This window comes from Aedes aegypti, chromosome 3 (genome assembly GCF_002204515.2).
Source record: "Aedes aegypti strain LVP_AGWG chromosome 3, AaegL5.0 Primary Assembly, whole genome shotgun sequence".
NCBI classification, from domain to species: domain Eukaryota; kingdom Metazoa; phylum Arthropoda; class Insecta; order Diptera; family Culicidae; genus Aedes; species Aedes aegypti.
Genome location: NC_035109.1, coordinates 293,944,783 through 293,968,343, shown reverse-complemented (window position 1 = coordinate 293,968,343; position 23,561 = coordinate 293,944,783). Strand labels below are relative to the sequence as shown.

The 23,561-nt window shown below is 36.2% G+C and overlaps 1 protein-coding gene across 2 annotated transcripts in view; it reads left to right on the top strand.

Moving 5' to 3' along the window:
* LOC5565520 (bifunctional methylenetetrahydrofolate dehydrogenase/cyclohydrolase, mitochondrial) overlaps positions 1–22,503 on the top strand; it is a 45,463-nt gene extending 22,960 nt beyond the window's left edge. Inside the window, exons 2-5 of one of the 2 annotated variants that reach the window (XM_021850458.1) lie at positions 2,010–2,578; positions 21,198–21,375; positions 21,450–22,068; positions 22,145–22,503. In XM_021850458.1, the coding sequence (XP_021706150.1) occupies positions 2,088–2,578; positions 21,198–21,375; positions 21,450–22,068; positions 22,145–22,278 (1,422 nt within the window). In that variant the 5' untranslated portion in view covers positions 2,010–2,087 and the 3' untranslated portion in view covers positions 22,279–22,503. The remainder of the gene's footprint in view (positions 1–2,009; positions 2,579–21,197; positions 21,376–21,449; positions 22,069–22,144) is intronic. The other variant, XM_021850459.1, reaches the window with a different exon arrangement.
* Positions 22,504–23,561: the final 1,058 nt, after the last annotated feature.

Here is a 23,561-nt window from a genome sequence, read left to right as displayed (position 1 = left end):
ACCCCACGCACTTTCATCCAGTCAACAATTCAATTAACTCCCTTAGGCTACCCCTCCCCAATACCCAATATATAGTAATATATCATACATAGTGTTATTAAAGTATCTTACCGTTAAATTATAGAAATAAAGAAATTAAAAATTATACTCAGCTTAATCCAAATAAACTCAAAAACAACGTCCGGGAAAGTATTTCAAGCTTGAAAGTCAACCAGTTTGAAACATGAAATGAACATCAAAAAACGACCTCTTGAATATTTTGCATCCAACAGATCCAAAAGTTCGTCTCCAGAACGGATTAATCTGGAAACGGATCACTTCCAAACGCTCGTCACGAGCTCCAAATCTAGAAAAACAGATCACTTCCAAACGCTCGCCACAATCTCCTGGAACTTGTATTCGAAACGCCACAGCACACACGGAAACCGAAACCTCGAACAGCTTCTATGGTTCCGAAAATTTTCTCCTCCTGAAAAGGGAGAAAAAAGTTAGACGTTGAAAAAACTTGACTTGTTAATTCAATGCCTACTATGATTATGATAAGGGAGTAATTTGTAGGTGCAAATATGCAAATATACCTACCAAAATCAAAAGGTAAAATGACGACTCCGCTTCATATAGGTAGACATAACAATTACTTAGTAATACAATATGTTTTTGACGACATGACTCCCAACTATTGCAGTATTGTTTGTGCTGAGGTATCGTCCAAGAACTGATTTGAAACTACAAATATTTATGGCTCAATATGACTAATTAAAATTTCGGGACTATGGGAATATATATAAAAATCTGACTTAATCCACCGATGGTCAGACTGAACCCTTCTTACATTTCCATGCAGGTTTGACGAAGTTATTATTCATCATTCATTTGAAACCTTGTATCAGAATAACTAAACTTTAGTATATTGTGACTATGTTCCATTTGCCCTTTTCTAATAGTTTAATGGTTTGCGAGAAAGTCCTGGAAACTGCTCCTCAAACTTTATTACGCTATTTTATATAGTAATCTGTAAACTAATACCGAAAAATGATTAACTTATGTTTTAAAATGATCTTGCCAGCGATTTTTTTCCAGATTTATTAAATTAAGTTAAAAAAAGAAGAATTTTAGAGATTTTTGAATAAAAAAAAAAACGATTTTTATCTCTGTAACTTATAATTCGATTGCAATATGCTTGTGAATGATGTCAGAGCTTTCAATCGATGGAAAAAGAGCTTAAATCGGCTAAAAATAGCTGAGAAATTGATCAAAAAGTAAAAACTTGAATATTTATTTAAAAAAAGCTTATTATTTTTTCCAGTACTTTACAAAATTCTTCCATTGATTTCTCTGTAACTAGTAATCCGATTTTAATGAAAATTTGAAGGGTTATAAATGAATATCAGAGCTTCCATTAAAGAACTTGAATCGGTTCAAAAATGGCTGAGAAATGGATAAAAATGCAGACACTTGAAAGTAGAATAGAATATGCTTTTTCTAGTACTTCACTTCAGTAAGAAGGGTAAAAATGGATCATTTGTCAGTCACATGATAATCTTATCAATTTCTTAGAGCTTTCTTGGCTGATTATGTTCATAATAGGTTAATTGATTTCATGATCATTGTTACGATAATATAAGTCGTAATGGAATAAAGTTCGATTTTGGCAACACTAATTTTTTGAACATGTTATTAAAATTGAACTAGTACTGTACTATTTGCGTGAATTTGCAAATATTGGTCCATCGGTATCTATTCACAGTCACCAAAGACAAAAAAGCGCAGAATACACTGTGTGTGCTGCAGAATAGGTGATAATTCATGTTATATAACAACATATTCATAAATCCAAACTTATTTAGCCTTAAATTAAAACTCGCTTGTGTGCCATGCCCAAAACATCAGGATAAGAACCATATTATTCCATGCGTTACATCCGTTTGCCTGTGATACCCCTATTTTGAAATCGCTTCCAAGTTCCATAGATTACTAACCAGACCGAACTGATCTCGACACAAAACTAGCGCTCAATCACCACAACAAATCCCTGCCCGCGTCCGCGTCCCGCCTAATCGATCCGATTAGAGCGGAGGTGGAGGAAGATGATGATGGCGGCGAGTGTGACCCTCGAGAAGGCCCTTCTAATGACGACAATTACCAGTGCTGCTGCGGTGTCGAAAACAATAACAACGACGAGCGTCAGAGTGCAGCACCATCAGCATCAGCACAGGCAACAACGGATGCCCAAAGGGACGGCGCAGTGCGAGGCTAAATTGAAAGATCCTTCCAGCGAAGGATTCAGTAGTGAGCGAGAAGCGAAACCGAACGGAAGTGCCTACAGTGAAGAGAACGTTTTTCAAGAGCATAGTATTGAACGAGTCTGTAATATCGGTTGGAGAAAGGGACTGTTGAGTGATAGACGAAGTGTGAGAAGATACAATCACGAGTTTGTGAGTTTAGACGGTGGGCTACTAAGCAGTCGAAGAAATATGGTGCACACTAAAAAGGCTTCCAACGGCAGTTTGATCATCAGCCAGAATGGAGCAGATATTTTATCTCTTGACAGACACTATCATAGTGACACTAAGGACAGGTGAGCAATGTGTGTGAATTGGTGTTCTAATGCGAGCAGTTTTAACGTTGTTTGTTGCATAAAGTTTTTTTTTTATTATTTATCTTTATAAAAATGGAATTTGCGTGTTCACCATTTTTTTTCTTTTTTATGGTATTTTGAATATGTAGAGATTTTTTCCACTTAAGTTATTCAATAGTAATTTAACATCGTTATGTGAACCTTATCATACTTTTATTCTAAATATTTTAACTCTTATAAGGAAAAGTTAGAAAGATTTGTAGAATTTTGAAATACAATATTTTTTTCGTGATGATTCATAAAGTCTACAAATAAATATCGTGAAACGTGGTAACATTGCTCAGTGAGGTATACTGATAAAATTCAAATTGCAGTTAAATATAAAAAAATCGAGTTATGTAGAGTTTACTGCAAAGGAAAGTGTAGTGTGGTCCAATAGTGTAGTGTATTAGATAGTGTATTAGAAAAAACATATATTCTGGAGAGCAATGCATGCGTAGAATAACACATCCTTGTGTGGAGATTTTTGAAACCGATAATGAAACCTATCTTAAATTTGAACCTAGTTAAAAATGTTTTTGAATTAAAACAATAATTTGGATCACGCAAGCAAGATCATATACAATCATAATTTTAAAGTATGATTGTATTTTACACCATATCTATCTATCTATCTATATTAATAATAATGAAATGACGTTTGAATGTCACGAAATGGCTTGTGACCGGATCAACGGATTGACGTTATTCTTTCACTGTTGAATTCGACAAGAGATTGATGAAAATCGAGAAAAAGGAAAAACAGTGCAGCAGGGCATGATTATGAGCATGAGATCTGTTCACTTTTTCTAAGGTACACTTGTCACATCAAATTCCGAACTTATTTATCAAAAACAAGTTATCTGTCCAAAAATGAGCCAATTTGGCTTTCCATCGAAATGTGTTCCTGAAACTCAAAAATATCTCTGAAAATTATTCGAATATACCACAGGCCTTTTGCTAAGAAAATAATGTATCACTTTGCCGAAGACACTAGGGTATTTTGACCGCTTATTCATTATGCTTTATACGTAATTAGTCAAAAAATCTCTAAAAAATGCAATATATTTTGCAGTTTGCCATATAAATTCTAATAAAATTTTTATTAAGGTGTGGCCAACTTAGAATTGGAACAAACATCTTTGGTTCTTACAACGATTCTAGTGGTCCAATTTAGAAGCTACACGGTTGTGTGCTCTATAACAAGAATAACATCACATAATTTTTTTCGCAGCTTAATTCGAACGCACTGCTGAGAAATTCAACATGGAAGAAGAGAGAAGGGAAATAATTGCGCACAAAAAATTGAAAAACCCGCCTTGATTAGGAATCTAAATTACAAAAGGGTGGTAGGTCATTTGGCATAAAGCCGTTTAGCATAATGGTCGTTTGGCATAATAGTCGTTTGGCATAATGAGTCTGAAACCAAAAATTTCTCAATTTTCGTTTTTACATTTCTATTGAATCTTTCTGGTGACACCAGGCTTGTTTTGGAGTCAATTGATTCAAAATGGCACTCTATTCAACAATCATTCGCTCTTGAATAAATTTAAGCATATTAGCAAAGTTATTGCCAATAGTATTATATTATTTATCCAGAAATTAACCTTCTTTCGAATATTAATTCTTCTTTTGAGTTTCGCTCTTGGAACGAATTTTTGCACTGAAGATTTTTATATATTTAGTACAAATTTACCCTTCTTTTAATTGTTCTATTTATTTTTCCTAGATATGATATAACCATAATTATTGGTATGAAAACTGTTGATTTAAAATTTCAATAAATTTCTCCTTCTTTTATGCATCCAAAGAACAGTGGAGCTATAGTTTTAAGTAGTTTTGTTTACAACTGACAAAAGGGCGGCAATCGATAACATTGATCTGCTCAAGTTATCAGCGAAAAGAGAAATCGATTACTGCAGTTACTTTGATGGGTTGTTCTACTTTTCCCCGAATGTCGGTCCCCGAATGTCGGTCCCCGAATGTCGTTCCCCCGAACACCAGTTCCCCGAATATCCCGTTTCTCCGACTAGCCCACTTCCCCAGAAAAGTTTTTAGTACCCATAATTGTCGTAACTTTATACATTTCAGGGTGGTGAACGAACTGACCATCTAATATGCACCCTTCTTTATTTAATTGGCGGTTCTTTTGAGTTTTACCGTCCTCAGCATTTTTGTTTTTATACACATGTTAGCCGAGAATGACAGAATACTTCCTGTTCGCGCTCATCACAGACGCGTCATCACTCGTTGCCGCTCAATTTGCTATTGTTCCATTCATCGCTGCAGTGGAATATTCCACTCTCATCCAGCGCGCAGCGTTTGTCTAGTTGGCGCCAATTCAGCAGCGCGCCAAACTATTGAGAGCAGCGTGCATCGTAAAAGACTCAATAGATCAATTATTGTATGCCCGTACTGTGTGCCTATATAAGGCGCCACGGTGTGCCAGAAACCGTTATTAACAGAAAAAAATGTCCAAGAATTTGGCACCCACCATTCGAAAGATATATCATTCAAGCATCTTTTCTGTGAATTTGAAAATATTTTAACGAGGGAATCGAAAGTTATCGTGATTTGAAAGTTTTGAGCTATTTTGGAAGGGAATTTCACATGCTCATAAACATTCCCCAACGGTGCATCATAATTAACTTGTAAACCAGCCAAGTTATCACCAGCTTTGCATTAAGCAATCAAAACATGTGATATCCAAGCACCTTCTCTGCAAATTTGAAATCATTTGGTCGAGAAAATCTGAAGTTACAGTGATTTGTATTTTTATGGTTATTTATATAAAGTTTAATGTGAATATGAATCGAAGCCAAACTTAAAATTTTCGAGACCATAAATCTGGAAAACCGTGCTCGTTTGAGCTGAAAACTTAATCGATTGGTCACTATCAGCTAGTGACCAATCGATTAAGTTTTCAGCTTAAACGGATATTTGTGATTTGTGCTCTTGAAATTTTGAGGTTTGGCTTCGATTCATCTTCACCTTAAATTAGAGCTTATTTATATGCCTTTGTTATGAAAGTGTACATAATTTATAAATAAAAATGTCTATACGACTGACCCTCAGCATTCAAAAGATACAATAGTCAATTATCTCGGCAGTTTGTTTGAGAATATTTTATAAAAATACAACATAACTAGAATACTTTGAAGTTTTGGAGTCATTAAGATTTTTTTTTCAATCGTCTAAAATAGTGTTTGCAACACGCATTTAATAATTGCGACACAAATTAACTTAACAGATTTGCATTCAACTTGTATCTTTCATTGAAGAAATCCAGTGCTTCGTTAAATCACAAGCAAATGGATTCGTTTTTGTAAATTTTGTTTCATTTCCAGCGTTTTGCGGGGCATTGTTTCGTTATGGCCCAAATAAGCATATTGGTGAAACTGAATAATTTGAAAGTGGCACCTTGTTGCTCAGTCGAGTTTGGATTATCAACTGGTGAGATCGTTATAGGCTAGTATTTTAAATAAGCTAAATATGATGGTTCACATATTATTCATGACAGCGAAGGGGATACGTTTATATATGTGTTTGTTTAATTAATAGTCAGTAGGATTTTATTGTATAAATTAACATTGTTTCACGTTTTGCAAAATATGTGAATGCAACAAGCCTTATATTTTGTTTGGTTCCTTGAATTATTCGATACTATGAGTGTCGACTTCCCCTTTAGATACTGATAGATTACTTTTTTGGATTGATGCTGCATGATTTGCATCATGCAAAATCTTTGAATGGTTCGTCATCAAAGGTATCGTTATATTGGTTCTTCAGTCATGTTTTTTGCATATAAATATATATTGAAGAGGCTTTAAAATACAATTCATTCGCCTCCCAACTTTTTATTTTATTTTATTCATTATGTTGATGACTTCATCTTGTTTTGAGGGAGGTATAACAAGGTATAACCAGTGAAAATGATGTGATGATCCCTAGGACTATACTGTAATTAAGCGTTTTGTTTACCAAGACGAATCTGTAATATAACCCCTTCCAATTTTCCAAACTCCCATTGACTTCTCGTGGAAGTGCAGAGGAATCCAACGACTTCCTCAAAGATAGTAACACGTAAATATTTATTCCATAACCCCAATTGACCTGTATTCGGACGCAGCAGGACGCGGTATTGCTTAGTACAAGAAATGAGAACTCCATTACTTACACACTAAGAGTGCTGCGGTTAATCCTAAGTAGCATCCGTTGGTTCTTTGTGCATGTATTGCTTTTGTAATAACGGAGAGGCAACAGTAGGTGGTCAATCACGCTATTAAATCACATTGATCAACAAAAAAAAAGCATTGAACATGGTAATTTAATAATCAAAATATACTTCCAAAACTTCAAAGTACTTTAGTTATGTTGTCTCTAGATAAAGTATTCTCGAATTAGCTGCGAAGATGATTGAATAATACATCTTTTGAATGCCGAGTGTCAGTCGTATGGACATTTTTATTTATAAAATCTGTGCATTAATATAACAAAGCTATAAAAGGCTCTACGGGGCCTTCCTTAGCCGAATGGTTAGAGTCCACGGCTACAAAGCAAAGCCATGCTGAAGGTGTCTGGGTTCGATTCCCGGTCGGTCCAGGATCTTTTCGTAATGGAAATTTCCTTGACTTCCCTGGGCATAGAGTATCATCGTACCTGCCACACGATATACGAATGCGAAAATGGCAACTTTGGCAAAGAAAGCTCTCAGCTAATAACTGTAGAAGTGCTCTTGGAACACTACGCTGAGTAGCCGGCTCTGTTCCAGTGGGGACGTTAATGCCAAGGAGAAGAATAAAAGGCTCTAATTAGAAATAATGGTAAATATACAAATCACTGTAACTTCTGATTTTCTAGACCAAATGATTTCAAATTTGCAGAGAAGGTGCTTGAATATCACATGTTTTGATTGCTTAATGCAAAGCTGGTGATAACCTGGGAGGGAGGCACCGATACTACACACGAAATATAAAACAACGTTTGTTTGAACTGCAAGATAACTCCAGCTTGCCAACAACAATCAAGGCAGGCTTAGGGAAAACCGCTAGTTTTATTTTGTTGTGTACTTTCGATCTTTCCTGACAAACATGGAAAAAGGGCCACAGTTTTCTATGCAATAAATAATAATTTTCATTGGAAAAAGTAAAACGATGCGTTTTTCAATGCTTTATATTCAATCAGTTGGAAGGTGCTCACGTGACATTACTTACATTTTGTGTATGAATTGATTTTCATTCAATTTTTGTCACTTTAGATGAAATGCGAAAATGTGTTTTAATCAGTTACGCGCTTTTTCCATGTTAGTCCAATGTTTGAGATCTGGGCTCACAGTGACAGTTCGTGACAGCGGAATCTCGGCTCACTATGACGTACAGAAATAACTAGGCTGGTTTACAAGTTAATTATGATGCGCCGTTGGGGAATGTTTATAAGCATGTGAAATTCCCTTCCAAAATAGCTCAAAACTTTCAAATCACGATAACTTTCGATTCCCTCGTTAAAATATTTTCAAATTCACAGAGAAGATGCTTGAGTGATATATCTTTCGAATGGTGGGTGCCAAATTCTTGGACATTTTTTTCTGTTAATAACGGTTTCTGGCACACCGTGGCGCACCCATTAGCCTGTAAGAATTGTAGTTTGTATTCGTTTCCCCCACCGAGTAGGCACGCTGCCTCTCGGTGGTAATAAATCAGTAGCGTGTGAAAGTCGATCGTTTGATTCTTCGTCCGCCCATATCAAAACACAACGTAGGGAAAGACGTCCTGGCCGAAACACTTCCTTATTTTAACTGTTTATCGTTCTTTCTCGTCACCACTTTTCGAAGAAACCAGTCATTGCCGCAATAATTTTTGGCGTCCTTTCTTCTATTGGTTTAATTGTAAATTTAGCCTTCTTTTAAAAATAGGCTGTTCTTTGTATTTATACTGTTTTAAATTTTATTATTTAGTAATGCTAATTATTAACCATTTTTATATTTTGCTGTTTTATCAAATCTTGCCAGATGTGTTGTTACAATGATAATTATTTTAGAACCTGCCAATATTCAACATATTCTTTTTTGTGGCAAACGCATGATCTCCTTTCGAGATATGCTGGAAAAAATATTATTTCATTCACAAATTTTCCCTTCTCTCGATAATAGACGGTGTTTTTGATGTACACTTCCAAAATTAGAATTTATATTGAACCGTTGAAAAGTTTTCCCACAAATATTTTCATTTAAAGATGTGTTGTTCATTTGAGCTATGCTGTGAAAAGTTTTTTTTTGCGTTAGAGTCTGAAATATTTTAAACGAAAAATAATCTGCTCTCGTATTAGAGCTATTTTTGCATTAAGTCGCATTTATAGATCTTTGGATTAGAGCTTTTGATATTTTGCAAAAAAAAAAATTCTTTTATCAAGTAATTTTCATCGAGTGTTACGTCCAAACTGGGACAGAGTTTGATCTGCAGCGAAATATTCTATGAGCGTTCCCATGATGAATAACTGCGAACTTTCCTTGCCAATTTATTGTTTTCAAATATGTGTATCGCAACTAGCTCAATGATACTCTATGTTCTGATATGTAGAGACCCGTCACGAGTTTTATTTAGTAATGCTTTATAATGTCACAACAATTTTTGAAATTCTTAGCTTGGATAATCTCTGAACGAACACCACGCTTGTTTAGAACCTACCAAAAAATTTTGCTATGGGCTCGGTGGTGTTGATCTAGGTAAAATCTTAAAAAATTCCGATGTTTGTTTTAAGTCAATCATTATGCCAAACGGCCATTATGCCAAATGACCATTATGCCAAACAGCCATTATGCCAAACGACCATTATGCCAAACGTCTTTATGCCAAACGGCTCTATGCCAAACGACCTTATGCCAAACGACTTTATGCCAAACGGGGTACAATCTACAAAAGTGTTAGGTTTTTCAATAAATTATTGAATTATATAAGTATTGATTAAGTACGTATAGAATAACTATTTTGACATTTGTTTAAAAAGTTTGGTGCAGCGCCCAAAAAATTGACTCACCAAATTGACCCCAATTCAGCCCAATTAAGAGATTTTGGGCTATTATGAAGCGAGAGCTCAGAGCGATTGTAATAGTATCGCCAAAACATCGTCAAACTGTAAAATAAATGGGATGAACTTGTCAAAAATATGGATGAAAAAAGTGTGCTCAAATTAATTACCCGTATTCCTGGAAAAGTTCGACGGGCTTCGTGGCCTTGCGGTTAGCGGCGTCAGTCATCTAGAAGTATTGTGCCACGAGGTGTGGGTTCGATTCCCGCTCCAGTCGGTGAAAACTTTTCGTCAAACGAAAAATTCATCGCTGGGCTACTGGGTGTTTCGTGTTGTCCGTTGCCTAATGTTAGTGATCGTTCAGTCTGTGCAGCCTGTGCTGAAGACGGTGTAAATTGTCTTTTATAAAAGGGGATGCATTTTTTTATTATTATTTTTCCATTGAAGCTTACAAGAAATGCAACAATTGGGTTAAAGCAGAATTCATTTTTGTTGAATTTTATCCAAATAATTCCAATTAGTGTATGTTTCAATTCTATATGGGCCACACCTTATGTTTTGTATCTATTTCAACTATCTATTATATCTGAAAGTTACGAACATATCGTTCATAAGTACCCTAAAATCTCATAGGATTGCCAATACGAATGCACTTTATGAAAACCACAGTTACCCATGTTTTAGACGTCATATCTTTGAATCATGCCATCATATAGCAGGCTCTGTTCCAGTGAGGACGCTATCAGTGCTGGGAATGGTAATAGCAGTAGGCTTGAATTTTTGCGAAAATCACGTGGCTCTCCAGTATAGTAGTTCCAAAAACGTTAATCTCATCAAGTAGCCTATGTTGGGTGCACGAATTTTCTAAATCATGGGTGTCATTGAAGGCTCCAAATGCGGGAAATGCAGCGGGAAATAGAAAATTTTTCTACTGTAATTCTGGGTTGCCCTTAGCAACGGGTGTTTTGCTATTTTCAAGGCTTTTTGCCTACAGCAGCGATGGGCGTGAGTTTCACTGGCTTCGCTGACTGTGATTGGCTTTGCTTGGCTACTGTAGAGTGAATTTCAAGATTTTTCCCAACCCTGGACGCCATGCCCAAAAAAGAAAAAATGATGCAGTTGAAAAATATCCTGGAATCTTAAGGTGAAGATGAATCGAAGCCAAAGTGCAAATTTTCAAGAGCACGGATCTGGAGAACCAAACATTCGTTTGAGCTGAAAACCTAGTCGATTGGTCACCACCAGCTAGTAACCAATCGATTTCGTTTTCAGCTTAAACGGAAGTTTGGTTCTCTAGATTCATGCTCTTGAAAATTTGAAGTTTGGCTTCGATTCATCTTCACCTTAATGAAATAGAAAATTTCTGTCTTCGAGAAAGTGGTTCAGAGTGAGCAGAGCTTCTCCGGTAGAATCTGCAAATTTATGGATTTAGTTTTTTTCTGAAGGATGTTCTAAAGCTATTCCTGAATGAAGTCCTGAAAGATATTGAAAGTATTTTCAAGAAAACCATAAGAGAATTCTTGAATACCTGAAAGACTTCCAAATTACGAAGCTATTCTAGAAACAAATTCTGCAGGTACTCCTGAGAGATTACATTGAAGTATTCCAATGTATTGCTAGAAGAACTCCTGAAGGTGACTGAATACCAGTAGAAATCTTTGAATGTATCTCTGGACGTATTTCTGTGGGAAGCCCAGTGGACATGCTGAAGAAATCCTTGAGGAATTTCCGGAAAGAATGCTTAGGAGAACTCCTGAAGGGATTTTGGATTTTGGAACAATTATTGTGAGATTTCTAAAGGAATACCCTTAACATTTTTGCAGAATTTATTTATGTACTTCTGTAGGAATACTTTGGAGAACTATTTGTGCATTTCTGCATCTTAATGTGATTATAGAACGAAACCACACCTCAAATTTTCAAGAGCACAAGACTTGAGAATCAAACAGCTCTCCGTGTTGAAAATTTATCCCATTGGTCACCACCGGCAACCAAGCAACTTGATTGGTTTTTCAACGCGAACTGTTGTCAGATTCTCCAGTCTTATGCACTTGAAAATTCAAAGTTTGGCTTTGTTTTATAATCACCTTAAGGAAAAGGGGTCAACTAGGGCCAATGACTAACTATGGCTACACACAGTCAAACAATCGATGTAAATGCATGCTGCACACTATTGAAGGTAGCTAGGGGGAATTCTTGAAGGATTCTTATATGGAATTCATAAAGTAACCCAAGGGGGAATTTCTGAATAATTCATGATTAAGGGCCCTATTTTATAAGTCGAGTCGATCAAAAACGACTCGACTGGAGTCACTGTCGACCAAAAATTTCGCTCGACTTGGCTCTCTCACTCGAGTTTATCGACAGTTGTCACTCTATGTGACTGGATTACTATGGGAGTCGACGGATGACATCTGAAATATGCATGCTTACTTTGATCGACAATGACTTCAGATGAGTCACGTGAATTCGCTCGATTTACAAAATAGACCACTAAAATTCATGAATAAACCTATTTGGAATATTGATGAAATCCCTGGGGGAATTCTTGAAGGAATCCCTAGACAAATATTCGAAGAAATCTCGAGGAACATGAAGGAATCCATAATGGGCATTCGACATGGAGAAATCCGTGGTAGACCTCCAAGAAGATTTTCTACAGGAATTTCTTGAGGAATCTCTAAAGTTATACGTTAAAGCATCTGTAATGAAATTTCTGAAATAATCTTCAAAGGATTTCCTGAAAGAATTCAATCCTAGACGAATTTCTTTAGGGGTCGTCCATAAATGACGTAGCTTTTTAGGGGGGAGGGGGGTCTTCACGAATTTGTGACGATGTGTGACGAGGGGGAGGGAGGGGTCCTAGCTAGTGGACGTAGCATTTTAAATCACTTGGGTAAAATAAGAGTCGCTGGAAAATGACATACTATTTTTTTTATCAAACTTGTTTTTTTTACCTATAAAGTTGGGTTGATTCAGCTTCATAACAAGATTGGAAAAAATCTAAGAAATTTTATATTTTCTTGATAAATGCGATCAAACAAATTACTTTGAAGCTTTAAATAATCATGTAAACATTGTATTGTATTTATGTCTTATAAGCGGTTTCTTCACCACCGCTTAGGCCTTAAACCAGGTTTAATCGTATGGGTAAACGGGGTTTACGGCTTAAGCGAAGGTGAAGAAATTGGCCCTTAATCAATTAATTTATAAATAAACAAATTAAAAGTTAAATAAATTAAATAAAAATCAATGCTTTAACGACTTGGATAGCTTTGTTGTAGTTTTAGTCATATTTTCTTTTAAAGCTTTATTTCTTTAAAAAACATATGTTCGTTCTTGCTAATATAACATTAAAACAAGATATTTATTCCGTGAATTATGATTTAAATGTTGCAGGAGATCTTCACCCTAGCAACTCATAAATTTGTTTTGATATATCAATGATCTTGATGAAATAGCCTGAATACAACTTAATGAAATAGCCTGGACAACAGATTCGATTGTTATCGAAATTGTTCTATCATTCAGTTTTCTTAAGAACTCGGTAATTTAAAGAAATATTAGTTTCATTATATAATTGTTTCATATAGGTTGTGCAAGATCATTTCAGTAAGGGGAACGATAATGAAGTTTAGCGGACATATTAATAAAGATGAATAATTTGTATAATAATCGCTAAGATTCAGATTACCAAATCGAATAGCATTTGGATAGTAATGACGAATATCCATTTCAAATTAAGATGTTTCAATAATGTTGATCATTTTCATTGCAATTTTTTTTCCTAACAACGAATAATTTAAAAAACAATATATTGTATTGCTTCATCAATCCAATTGAAGATTTTTCCTTTTTTTCTACATTTACAGTTGTAAACTAGTTTTTTGTGATAGCAACAGCAAAAGTAGTATAATTTAGCCAACATCTTTAGTTTATTCAAAACTATTTTGCAAATTACTCTTGAGCGCTACTGTATATCAAACAATTATTCTTTAGATTATCCTTACGTTTCAGTCAGTAATTAATATCAAACTTTGTATTGAACTTCTGAATTCTAATTTATTGTTCGGACCCCATTGGTAAGAAAAACAAATAGAAAATGATAGGGGATGGGGGGGGGGTTTACTTGATATACTACGTATTTTCCAAGGGGGGGGGTATCAGCTTTTGTGACTAAATGCTACGAGGGGGAGGGGGTGTAAAAAAACAGTGAAAAAATGCTACGTCATTTATGGACGGCCCCTTAGGTATGTCTGGAGCAATTTGAAAAGGAAAAAACCCATATTGGATCTTATACACGAAAACAGGGAAGAACTAAATGTTTCTAAATTTCTGAACGGAAGCAAGGAAGATTTTCCAGACAGAACTGCCTCAAAATTTGAGATATTCTGCAAGAATACCTTGTATAAATTATACCGTGATGTCCATTTGACAACGCCCTGTTCCAATCACCATTCAAACCGAACGGAATTATGCAGGGTCCTTCGAAGAAGCTCTTATCACGTAGTGGACAAATTAGGATCGGGGACTGCTCACTGCTCACTCTGAATTTCTTTCTATAAGACAGGAATTTACTCACTCACCCAAATGCCAACGATAAAAAATAGCACAAAATCTGCTGCTACCAAATATTCAGTGATAGCTGAACCGTACTGGGTGGATTATAGCATGAAATCGATTGTGTAAAAGCGAGAATCGCAAGGAACACGAAGATAAGTGAATACCAATACACTTGTATCTGCGACTCGTGCAAAAAAGAAAATCGTGCTCATAAAAGAAATTGTGGGCCAAAATTTGCTGGAATCTGTCAACGAAACTTTCAAACAGGATTGGCTAAGAGCTCTATAAGAATCTTGCCATCAATTTGAGTGACCAAAACACTTTGTTAGAATCTAGGGGGTGCAAACTGGATATCAAAAAGCAGCCAGGCTGCTGTCAAGCTAAAATTTTCATCAAAATTATCCAAGTATGCTCCAAGTTAAGGAATAATTATGATTTGGCGCCACAACGATTATTGTTGAAATTTTTAAGTTTTTCTTATGACTTTGGTCAAGAATTCAATTACTAAATTTCATAAGTCGGCCAATGAAATTCAGCAACAAACTCAATGATTTTTGCTTACCTAAAATTATCATTTTTGATAAATGTTTGCCTTTTGTTTCAGGCGTGTCCAAAAATTGTCATGTTTGAAAACATGTGATCGTTTATCGATTAACTTGTACCCAACATTGAAAGCGGTGCAGTTCTTGTAGCGATTGCTACGAAAATTATTTCAAGTAATGGTTCTTAAATATTTCAATGCTCTCACTTATGAAACTTATGATCCCAGTTTCGAAATAATTAATCGTTCAATGAAACCATAATTTGGCTGGTTCATAAGTCATGAGTTATGGAAAACCGAAGTATTTTTGCCTCAGTGCAAATAAACAACGGTTAGTACTGGTAGAAAAAATTGTGTTCAAATTGAATGACCAAAATGTTCGAGACCGCAACCCTCAGGTTAGAATGGATTTGTTCAACATCCCCTGGTTCAATTTCTTCTGGTACACGTCGATCATTTTGCCAGTAATCCTTCAAGATATTATCAGTAACGCGTTTCATGCTGAGAAGATGTCAGAAATCCGCTTAAAAAATCATTGACAATTCGTCGAAGATCATGTAAAGTATCCACTAGAAATCATCCTAGAAATGCTACCGCATTTTTTTCAGTAAGTGGTCCACGGTGTGCTGGAACACACATATTATCGAACTTGCATGAACCTCCGATCTTTTTTCACTAAAAGTTAGCCTTGATAGTCAAGAAAAGCTTGCGGAATATTAAAAAATCTTTCATCGGCAAAAAATTGAAAAAAGTCGATTTTTGTATTTTTACCCTTCTCCCATATATGAGTTCATAGGAGAATATTAGAGTTATACTAATTTTGATGCATTGCAGACTTATTTGATATACCTAGATCACGAATCGATTACAAGACGTTTCAAATTGAGCATAATTTCTACCTACATTCACACAATGTGACCAGCCCATTGTGGTATGCCGTTTATTAACGACATCGCATTTTTACATAAATTTATTAAGGTAAACATACTACAACTTATCAAGTTTCAATCAATGTTTCCTATTCTACTGAATAATTGAAATTATTGGAGTTCGTTATTAAACATGAAGCTTTTTTAAGATAACAGACAATTGAATAATTACATGCAACCATTAAATAAACCGCCATACAATTATATAGGGCAATGTACTGTTTCAATTTTGTATGCACGGTGTGCCAGAAACCGTTATTTACGTAAAAAAATGTCCAAGAATTTGGCACCTACCTTTCGAAAGATACAGTATTCAAGCATATTCTCCGTGAATATGAAAATATTTTAACGAGGGAATCGAAAGTTATCGAGATTCGAAGGTTTAGAGCTATTTTGGAAAGGATTTTTACATACTTCACCATTTTCGTCACCAGTGCATCATTATCATTTGTAAACTAGCCAAGTAACCATCAGCTTTGTATTAGGCATTCAAAACATATGATATCCAAGCACCTTCTCTGAAAATTTGAGACAATTTCTTCGAGAAAATCAGAAGTTACAGTGATTTGTATATTTACCATTATTTCTATGAAGTTTAAATAAGAGCTTGTTCATATGGCTTTGCTATAATAGAGTACATAATTTACAAATAAAAATGTTTATATGACTGACACTCGGTATTCAGAAGATATAGTAGAATCTTCACAGTTAGTATGATAAAACTTTATCCAAAGACAACATAACCGGAGTTCGTTTTCGGTGTTTTGCTGGGCAGTGATTCGTTATGGCCCAAATACGCGTATTGGTTAACCTGAATAATTTGGAAATGATTCCTTGTTGCTCAATCGAGGATGGATTATCATCTGGTGAGATCGTTTTATGCTACTGTTCTAAATGTTCTAAATACGATTGTTCAGAATTTATTTGGACAACGAAGGGGATACGTTTACATATTTGTTCAAATAACAGTACGTAGTCAGTTATTGTCAAAATAAACCTTTTTTCATGTTCTTCAAATATTCAAATGCAACATGTCTCATATTCGGTTTAGTTTCACATAATAACACAAGATCCTTTAATAATTTGATTCTACAAATATCGTCTTTTCATTTAGATACTGATATATTGCGTTTTAGATTGATGTCGCATGATTCGCATCATGCAATACCTTTGAATGGTTCGTCATCAAAGGTGTCGTCATAGTGAGTCTTCAGTCATGTTTTGTACTTATGAAAGAATTACTTTTTATTTTATTATCTTTATTATTTTTTTGACCTGCAGCGAGGTGTAACCAGTGAATATGATGCGATGATCTCTAGGACTCTTGAAGTTAAGCGTTTTGTTTACCAAGACGCTTCCGGTAATATAGCCCCTTTTCATTTTCCAAACTCCCAATGATTTCTCGTGGAAGTGCAGAGGATTCCAACGGCTACTTCAGAGATAGCAACATGTAATAAATTTATTCCATAGCCCAAATTGACCTGTATTCGGACACAGCCAGCGCTGATATTGCTTAGTACAGGGAATGAGAATTCCATTACTTACACACTAAGGGTGATGCAACAAATCCTAAGTAGCATCCGTTGGTTCATTGTGCAAATATAGTTGCTTTTGTAATACCAAAGAAGCAGCAGAGGGCGGTCAATCACGCTCTTTAATCAAATTGATTAACATATTGACAAGAATTTTTTGGATTTAGTAATAGTAAAACATTGAACTAATTAAAAATATTCAAAATTTGCTTCTCCAAAACTTCAAAGTACTCTAGTTATGTTGTCTTTTGATGAAGTTTTCTCAAACCGACTGCAAAGATGCTAGTCAACTAGAGTGCGTAGTCAACTATATCCTCTGAATGCCGAGTGTCAGTCCAACGGACATTTTTATTTGTAAATTATTCGCATTGATATAGCAAAGCCCTACACACAAGCACTTATTTAAACTTCATAGAAATAATGGTAAATATTCAAATCACTGTAACTTCTTTTTTTCTCGCAGAAATTAACTCGAATTTTCAGAGAAGATGCTTAGATATCATATGTTTTGAATGCCTAATGCAAAGCTGATGGTTACTTGGCTAGTTTACAAATTAATAATAATGCACTGGTGAGGAAAATTTTGAAGTATGTAAAAATCCCTTCCGAAACAGCTCAAAACCTTCAAATTACGATAACCCTTGTTTAAATATTTTAAAATTCACGGCGAAGATGCTTGGATACTATATCTTTCGAATGGTGAGTGCCAAATTATTGGACATTTTTTTGCGTTAATAACGGTTTCTGGCACACCGTGGTATGGTATGTTCACTCTAGCTGATCTTGTTATTCACATTTGTTTTGATTGAAAGATATTCCTTGTATGAGTAACTTTTCAAATATTATATAATATATATTTGAAAAGTTGTCATGCCGATTTATATTGAAATCTTGCAGCCGCTGGTTGGGTGCGTTTGCTAAAACCTCACATCATTAACATATCCTTAGTTACCTTCATATACTTAAAACTATGTAAATACATACCATAAAATGGGGTAACTTTGATAGTTTTTTGAGAGAAAATCGAAATTTTTTTATTTGTAAAACAAGCACTGGTTTGTTAGTTATCGATTGTACATGAAAGATTGCATAACGGTTCGATCTTAATGAATCTATAGTTTTTCATATAATCGAAAGTCAGTTTTTGGTAATGGGGTAACATTGATAATGAGTAGATAAGCACATGAAAATCCAAAACAAACTATTGTTTGACATCATCACAGTTTGAATTGGATTGGAGAATGTTAATAGAGAAACTGGGTTAGACTTTATCAATTAAAGTACAGAATTTATTGAACAAAAAACATCTTTAAAAGGGTTTTCAGTCAAAACAAACATAATAAACACCATTATAAGTTGATAATAATGGGTATAAACATATATCTCTGAATAGATATCTATCGATAATCATGTTTCGACATTGAATTCACCATAAATCAATCGTTTTTGGAACATGAATGAGTATAAATCGACTGAATCCCGTAAAGTATATGAGGCGTTGCATACCTCTAGGTTTTTAATGTTATATGGGAATTTGTGACTTTGATTACAAAAATGATTACAAAAATGATTCCAAATTGTAAAACTGTTTTTCGCTATGAGGTTTGATACCGGATTCTTGTTCTACTATAGCTAGGCCATCAAGCATACGTACCGAATTCATTATAGTTTCATGAAATAGTGATAGTAAAACAGATTGTTTGTGAGCGTTTTGAAAGTACCAAAATCTCATCATTTTTTAATATTCGTATATAAAGCCTCACATACTCTTGATTGGCACAAAACAGCTCAGAGGTGAAGTGTCACACTGATACTCCTTAGTTTCGTATTCGTTTTGCTTAACTGAATAACATAATTTTAATTATTTTGTATAGTGTACGTTGCGGATCCCGCACTATCAAAGTTACCCGCATTTTCAAAGATACCTCGTTTTACGATAATAAAATTTATGTGTCCATGTTGGTTATTGAAATTGTTTTGTCTATTTTGCAAAATGTGCCCTCCATAAGTGCGAAGTCGTGAATAAAAGGGCTGGATTACGTTGGATCGATTGGTTACCGTCGCCACATTTATCCGAAGTAATCCAGCCCTTTTACTCAAAATCAGGCACTTCAAACCCCAAATATAATGTGCGCATTGCATATGAGTAGATTAGTGACTGCACAAAACTTGTATCACGATGAGCTTGAGACCACCTTAAGGCTATATAAGCCATTCACTGTTAATCATGTTATAGTGAACCCGCTTTCAAGAAGTTTGCGCGTATAAGCACATGAATACAGCTTATACTGCCATGTGTATCAATTTCTGGGAATTCCTATTTTGATTAGAAAACTATACCACATACGTAAAATATTACTGATTTGATTCAGAAAGAAGAATACAAAGCGTTCGTATGAGCTTTTCTGAAGTGAAAAGTGAAATTTCCATTATATAAAATACAAATATGTGTGTTCCAGCACACCGTGTGGTCAAGGATAGCTCACGAGTTTTGCGAAAAAAAAACTAGGCAAAAATAAGACCAGGCGTCTATCGAGAATCCTAAAAGCAATCCTCTAACAATACAACATGAGTATTGGCATGCATCTGTAGAAGCATTAAAAGTTATTCACCAGAGAGAAATCTTGCCGCAAACTTTCAAAGATCTAGCATGAAACTTGTCAAGCTTCTCATCAAGAGATCACTATGGACTCGATTAAAAATCGATCATAAATTCCGCCAAGATGACAACGTGATAAAATTTGGAACAGAGATATCCCGAGTAAATGTATCAACTAAGGGTCTGAGATTTTGATACGACCGTTCTAATGAAATACTTCGAAAAAGAATTCGAATGATTTTTGTGGTTGCAATATCTTCAGTATAGAAGAAAGTTGGGCAGTTTGGCCACCTTAAGAAAAAGTCTATAAAAGTACTGAAAATATTATGGGATCTTCGGATTTTTGCATGATTTCCAACAAATTTCTGTCAATACACTAGATCCGCATGATTTCCGTTGTTATAAGACATAAGTCACGACCTCTCAAGCCGAGGACCTGGGATCGAATCCCATCCCCGAGATAGTCACTAAAAATTTCAGTGACGACTTCCTTCGGAAGGGAAGTAAAGCCGTTGGTGATGATGAACTAGCCCAGGGCTAAAAATCTCGTTAATAGAGATAGAAAAAAAAACATAAGTCACGAATTAATGAATGATGTTTCAAAATTTTTAATTTTTCGAGTCGATTTTTAACGATGGGATGTTATGACCACCCTTTTTTTGGTTGTGAAATTGTCTCATATAATCTAAAAAACATTTTTTTTTTCACTACACTTGAAAGTTATTAGTATTTATAAAAACTTCGTGCAAAAAGATTATATTTCTAAGAAAATTTTAACAGTCAAACATCATTGTTCTATGATAATGAAATTTAAAAGATCCATTCAGGGCAATATGGGAATTTTTTTCCAACGTCATTAATTCCTTTTTCTTTATGTTTAGAACACTGACTTATGACATTTCTATTCCTTCATTTCCTTGTCTGCTTTGGGATTGCCCCCTCCCCAACGGTGAGATTTTTTTTACAATTACAAACAATTTATATGACGCGTAAGAAATCTCAGTCCACCCCTTCCTCCATAAATCCTTACGTAATTAATGGACGAACCCTTGAGAAGTTCTCGCAATTCTCTAGAGGTCCGTGAACCACCAATTGGGAATCACTGACTTAAAGGCTTATAAATTCTTACAAGTGTTTCTCGTACGAAGGCAATCACCGCTCATTGAACAGTCCGCATGTATCTATTTCTTCATCTGTAGATGTAGCGGTCTTATATCCAGTAAAAGCCACCTTGTTGTCTACCCAAATTAAATTGATTAAATTGAATTTGTGTTTTGTGAGCTCAACGATAGAGCTTTTAGTTTAGTTTGCTATCACCCAACACGTGTAGCATAGCCTCATCTGTAGTTTTGATAAACGTTTGAAATCGAACAATTTCTCATTTATCTTGCAGTTCGAACGAAATGGCCAAACTAATCGATGGGAAACAAATCGCTGCCGACATCCGCATGGAACTGCGCGAACAGATTGAGGAATGGATGAAGCAAGGTGGTAATCGTGCTCCGCACTTGACTGCCATTCTGATTGGGGAGGATCCCGCTAGTAACACTTATGTTTCGAACAAAATGAAGGTTTGTAGTTTGAACCAAAAACTTGGTTGTTCCGGACGTATATATGCTAATTATAATATTTATTAAATTACTAGGCCGCAGCCGATGTCGGCATCACTAGCAAAACCGAACGCTACTCGGCGGACATTACCGAAGAGCAGCTGTTGAAGCGTATCGAAGAGCTGAACCAGGACGACTCCGTGGACGGAATTCTGGTGCAGCTTCCCGTGCCGGGTCACATCAACGAGCGCAAGGTGTGCAATTCGGTGTCCTGCGACAAGGATGTGGACGGTTTCAACGAACGGAACATTGGCCGGCTGTGCCTGGATATGAACACACTGATTCCGTGTACCCCGTTGGGCGTTCAGGAACTGATCAAGCGCACCGAAATTGAAACTTTCGGAAAAAACGCGGTGGTGGTCGGACGTTCCAAGAACGTCGGTATGCCAATCGCCATGCTGTTGCATGCCGACGGTCGGAACGATACCTGCGCCATGGATGCCACCGTTACCATGTGCCACAGGTTTACGCCCCCGGAGGAACTGGCACGGTTCTGCCGGACGGCGGACATCATCGTCACGGCAACGGGAGTACCTGGCCTCATCAAGGCCGATATGGTCAAAGAAGGGGCAGCGATAATTGATGTGGGAATTACCCGGGTGAAGGATCCCGAAACCGGCAAAAACAAATTGGTGGGCGACGTGGACTTTGACGGTGGGTAGAGAACGGAGAAAATATGCAAAACATTCAGGTAAATCTTCAATGACCCTTCTTTTGTGTTCGTTTTCAGAGGTTCGCAAAGTGGCTGGCCACATTACGCCAGTGCCGGGTGGTGTCGGGCCGATGACGGTTGCCATGCTGATGAAGAACACCTTCATCGCGGCAAAAAATTTGGCACACAAAAGGGCTGACAAGGAAAAGTGAGATAGTAATAGCAGGACAATATAAGTGATGCTGCGATGGGAACGGGAGAAGCGAATCTTATAAAAATGTGTTTATAAGGAAGTATTTCAGAGAGTTTTCAATTATGTTTAATTGCATTAATCATTAACTTGTAGGCTTAGAGGATATGCTTAGTAATACTAAGAAGCATTTATTTATGTACGCAAAAACAACGTTCGGTTGCAAAATATAGCACAATAGACTTTATGGCAATGTTATTTTCCGTTATTGTGATACTATGATGACATTCTATTGCATGATTACTAAAACTGCCACCAAATTGCACTAGTAATCTTAAAATTCCTCAATAAATGTTCCGATTGAATGTACATTTGAATGAAAAAAAAAACTGTTTTTCAAGATTGCTAATGATTGAATTATGGATTCTTGAGACTCGAAGCAAATTCTTGAATAATACGTACAATTATCCTTGAAGGTGCCATACTTACTTACTTGATACTTGATGGGCAACAATTCCTTGCTATTGCGTTGAATCTACGCCGAATGAAGAAGCCTTCTCCATTGGACCCGGTCCTGGGCCAATCGCTTCCAGTCGCCCTGAACGTTAAGCGATTTTAAATCCTCCTCAACTGCAAAAAGCCATCTGGTGCGCGGCCTTCCACGGAGGCGACGGCCTCTCCCTGGTTCTCTGCTGAATATTTGTTTAGCTTGACGTTCCTCCGACATGCGAGCTACATGCCCAGTCCACCGCAGCCTGCCGTGTTTTATACGCTTAACAATATCCATTTCATTGTAGACTAGGTATAACTCGTGATTCATGCGACGCCGCTAGATGCCATTGTCCAATTTACCGCCGAGTATTGTTCGCAGCACTTTACGTTCAAAGACCCCAAAAGCTCTCCGGTCGACCTCTTTCAACGTCCAAGATTCATGGCCGTACAGAGCTACCGGAAGAATTAGAGTCTTGTACAACGCGAGTTTGGTCTTCGTCTGTAAGCTGCGGGACTTTAGCTGGTTACGAAGTCCGTAAAAAGCCCGACTCGCAGCTGCAATACGCCTTTTAACCTCGCGGGTAACATCATTATCGCAAGTCACTAGAGTTCCAAGGTACACAAATTCTTCAACTACTTCAAAAATATCACCACCTATCACCACCTCACTACCAACATCACCTGTGGGCCCACGATGTCTACCAGCGACCATGTACTTTGTCTTCGTGGTATTGATAATGAGCCCAATTCGAGTTGTCTCCCTTTTAAAAGGCACGTATGCCTCTTCCACGGCTCGGCGATCAATCCCGATTT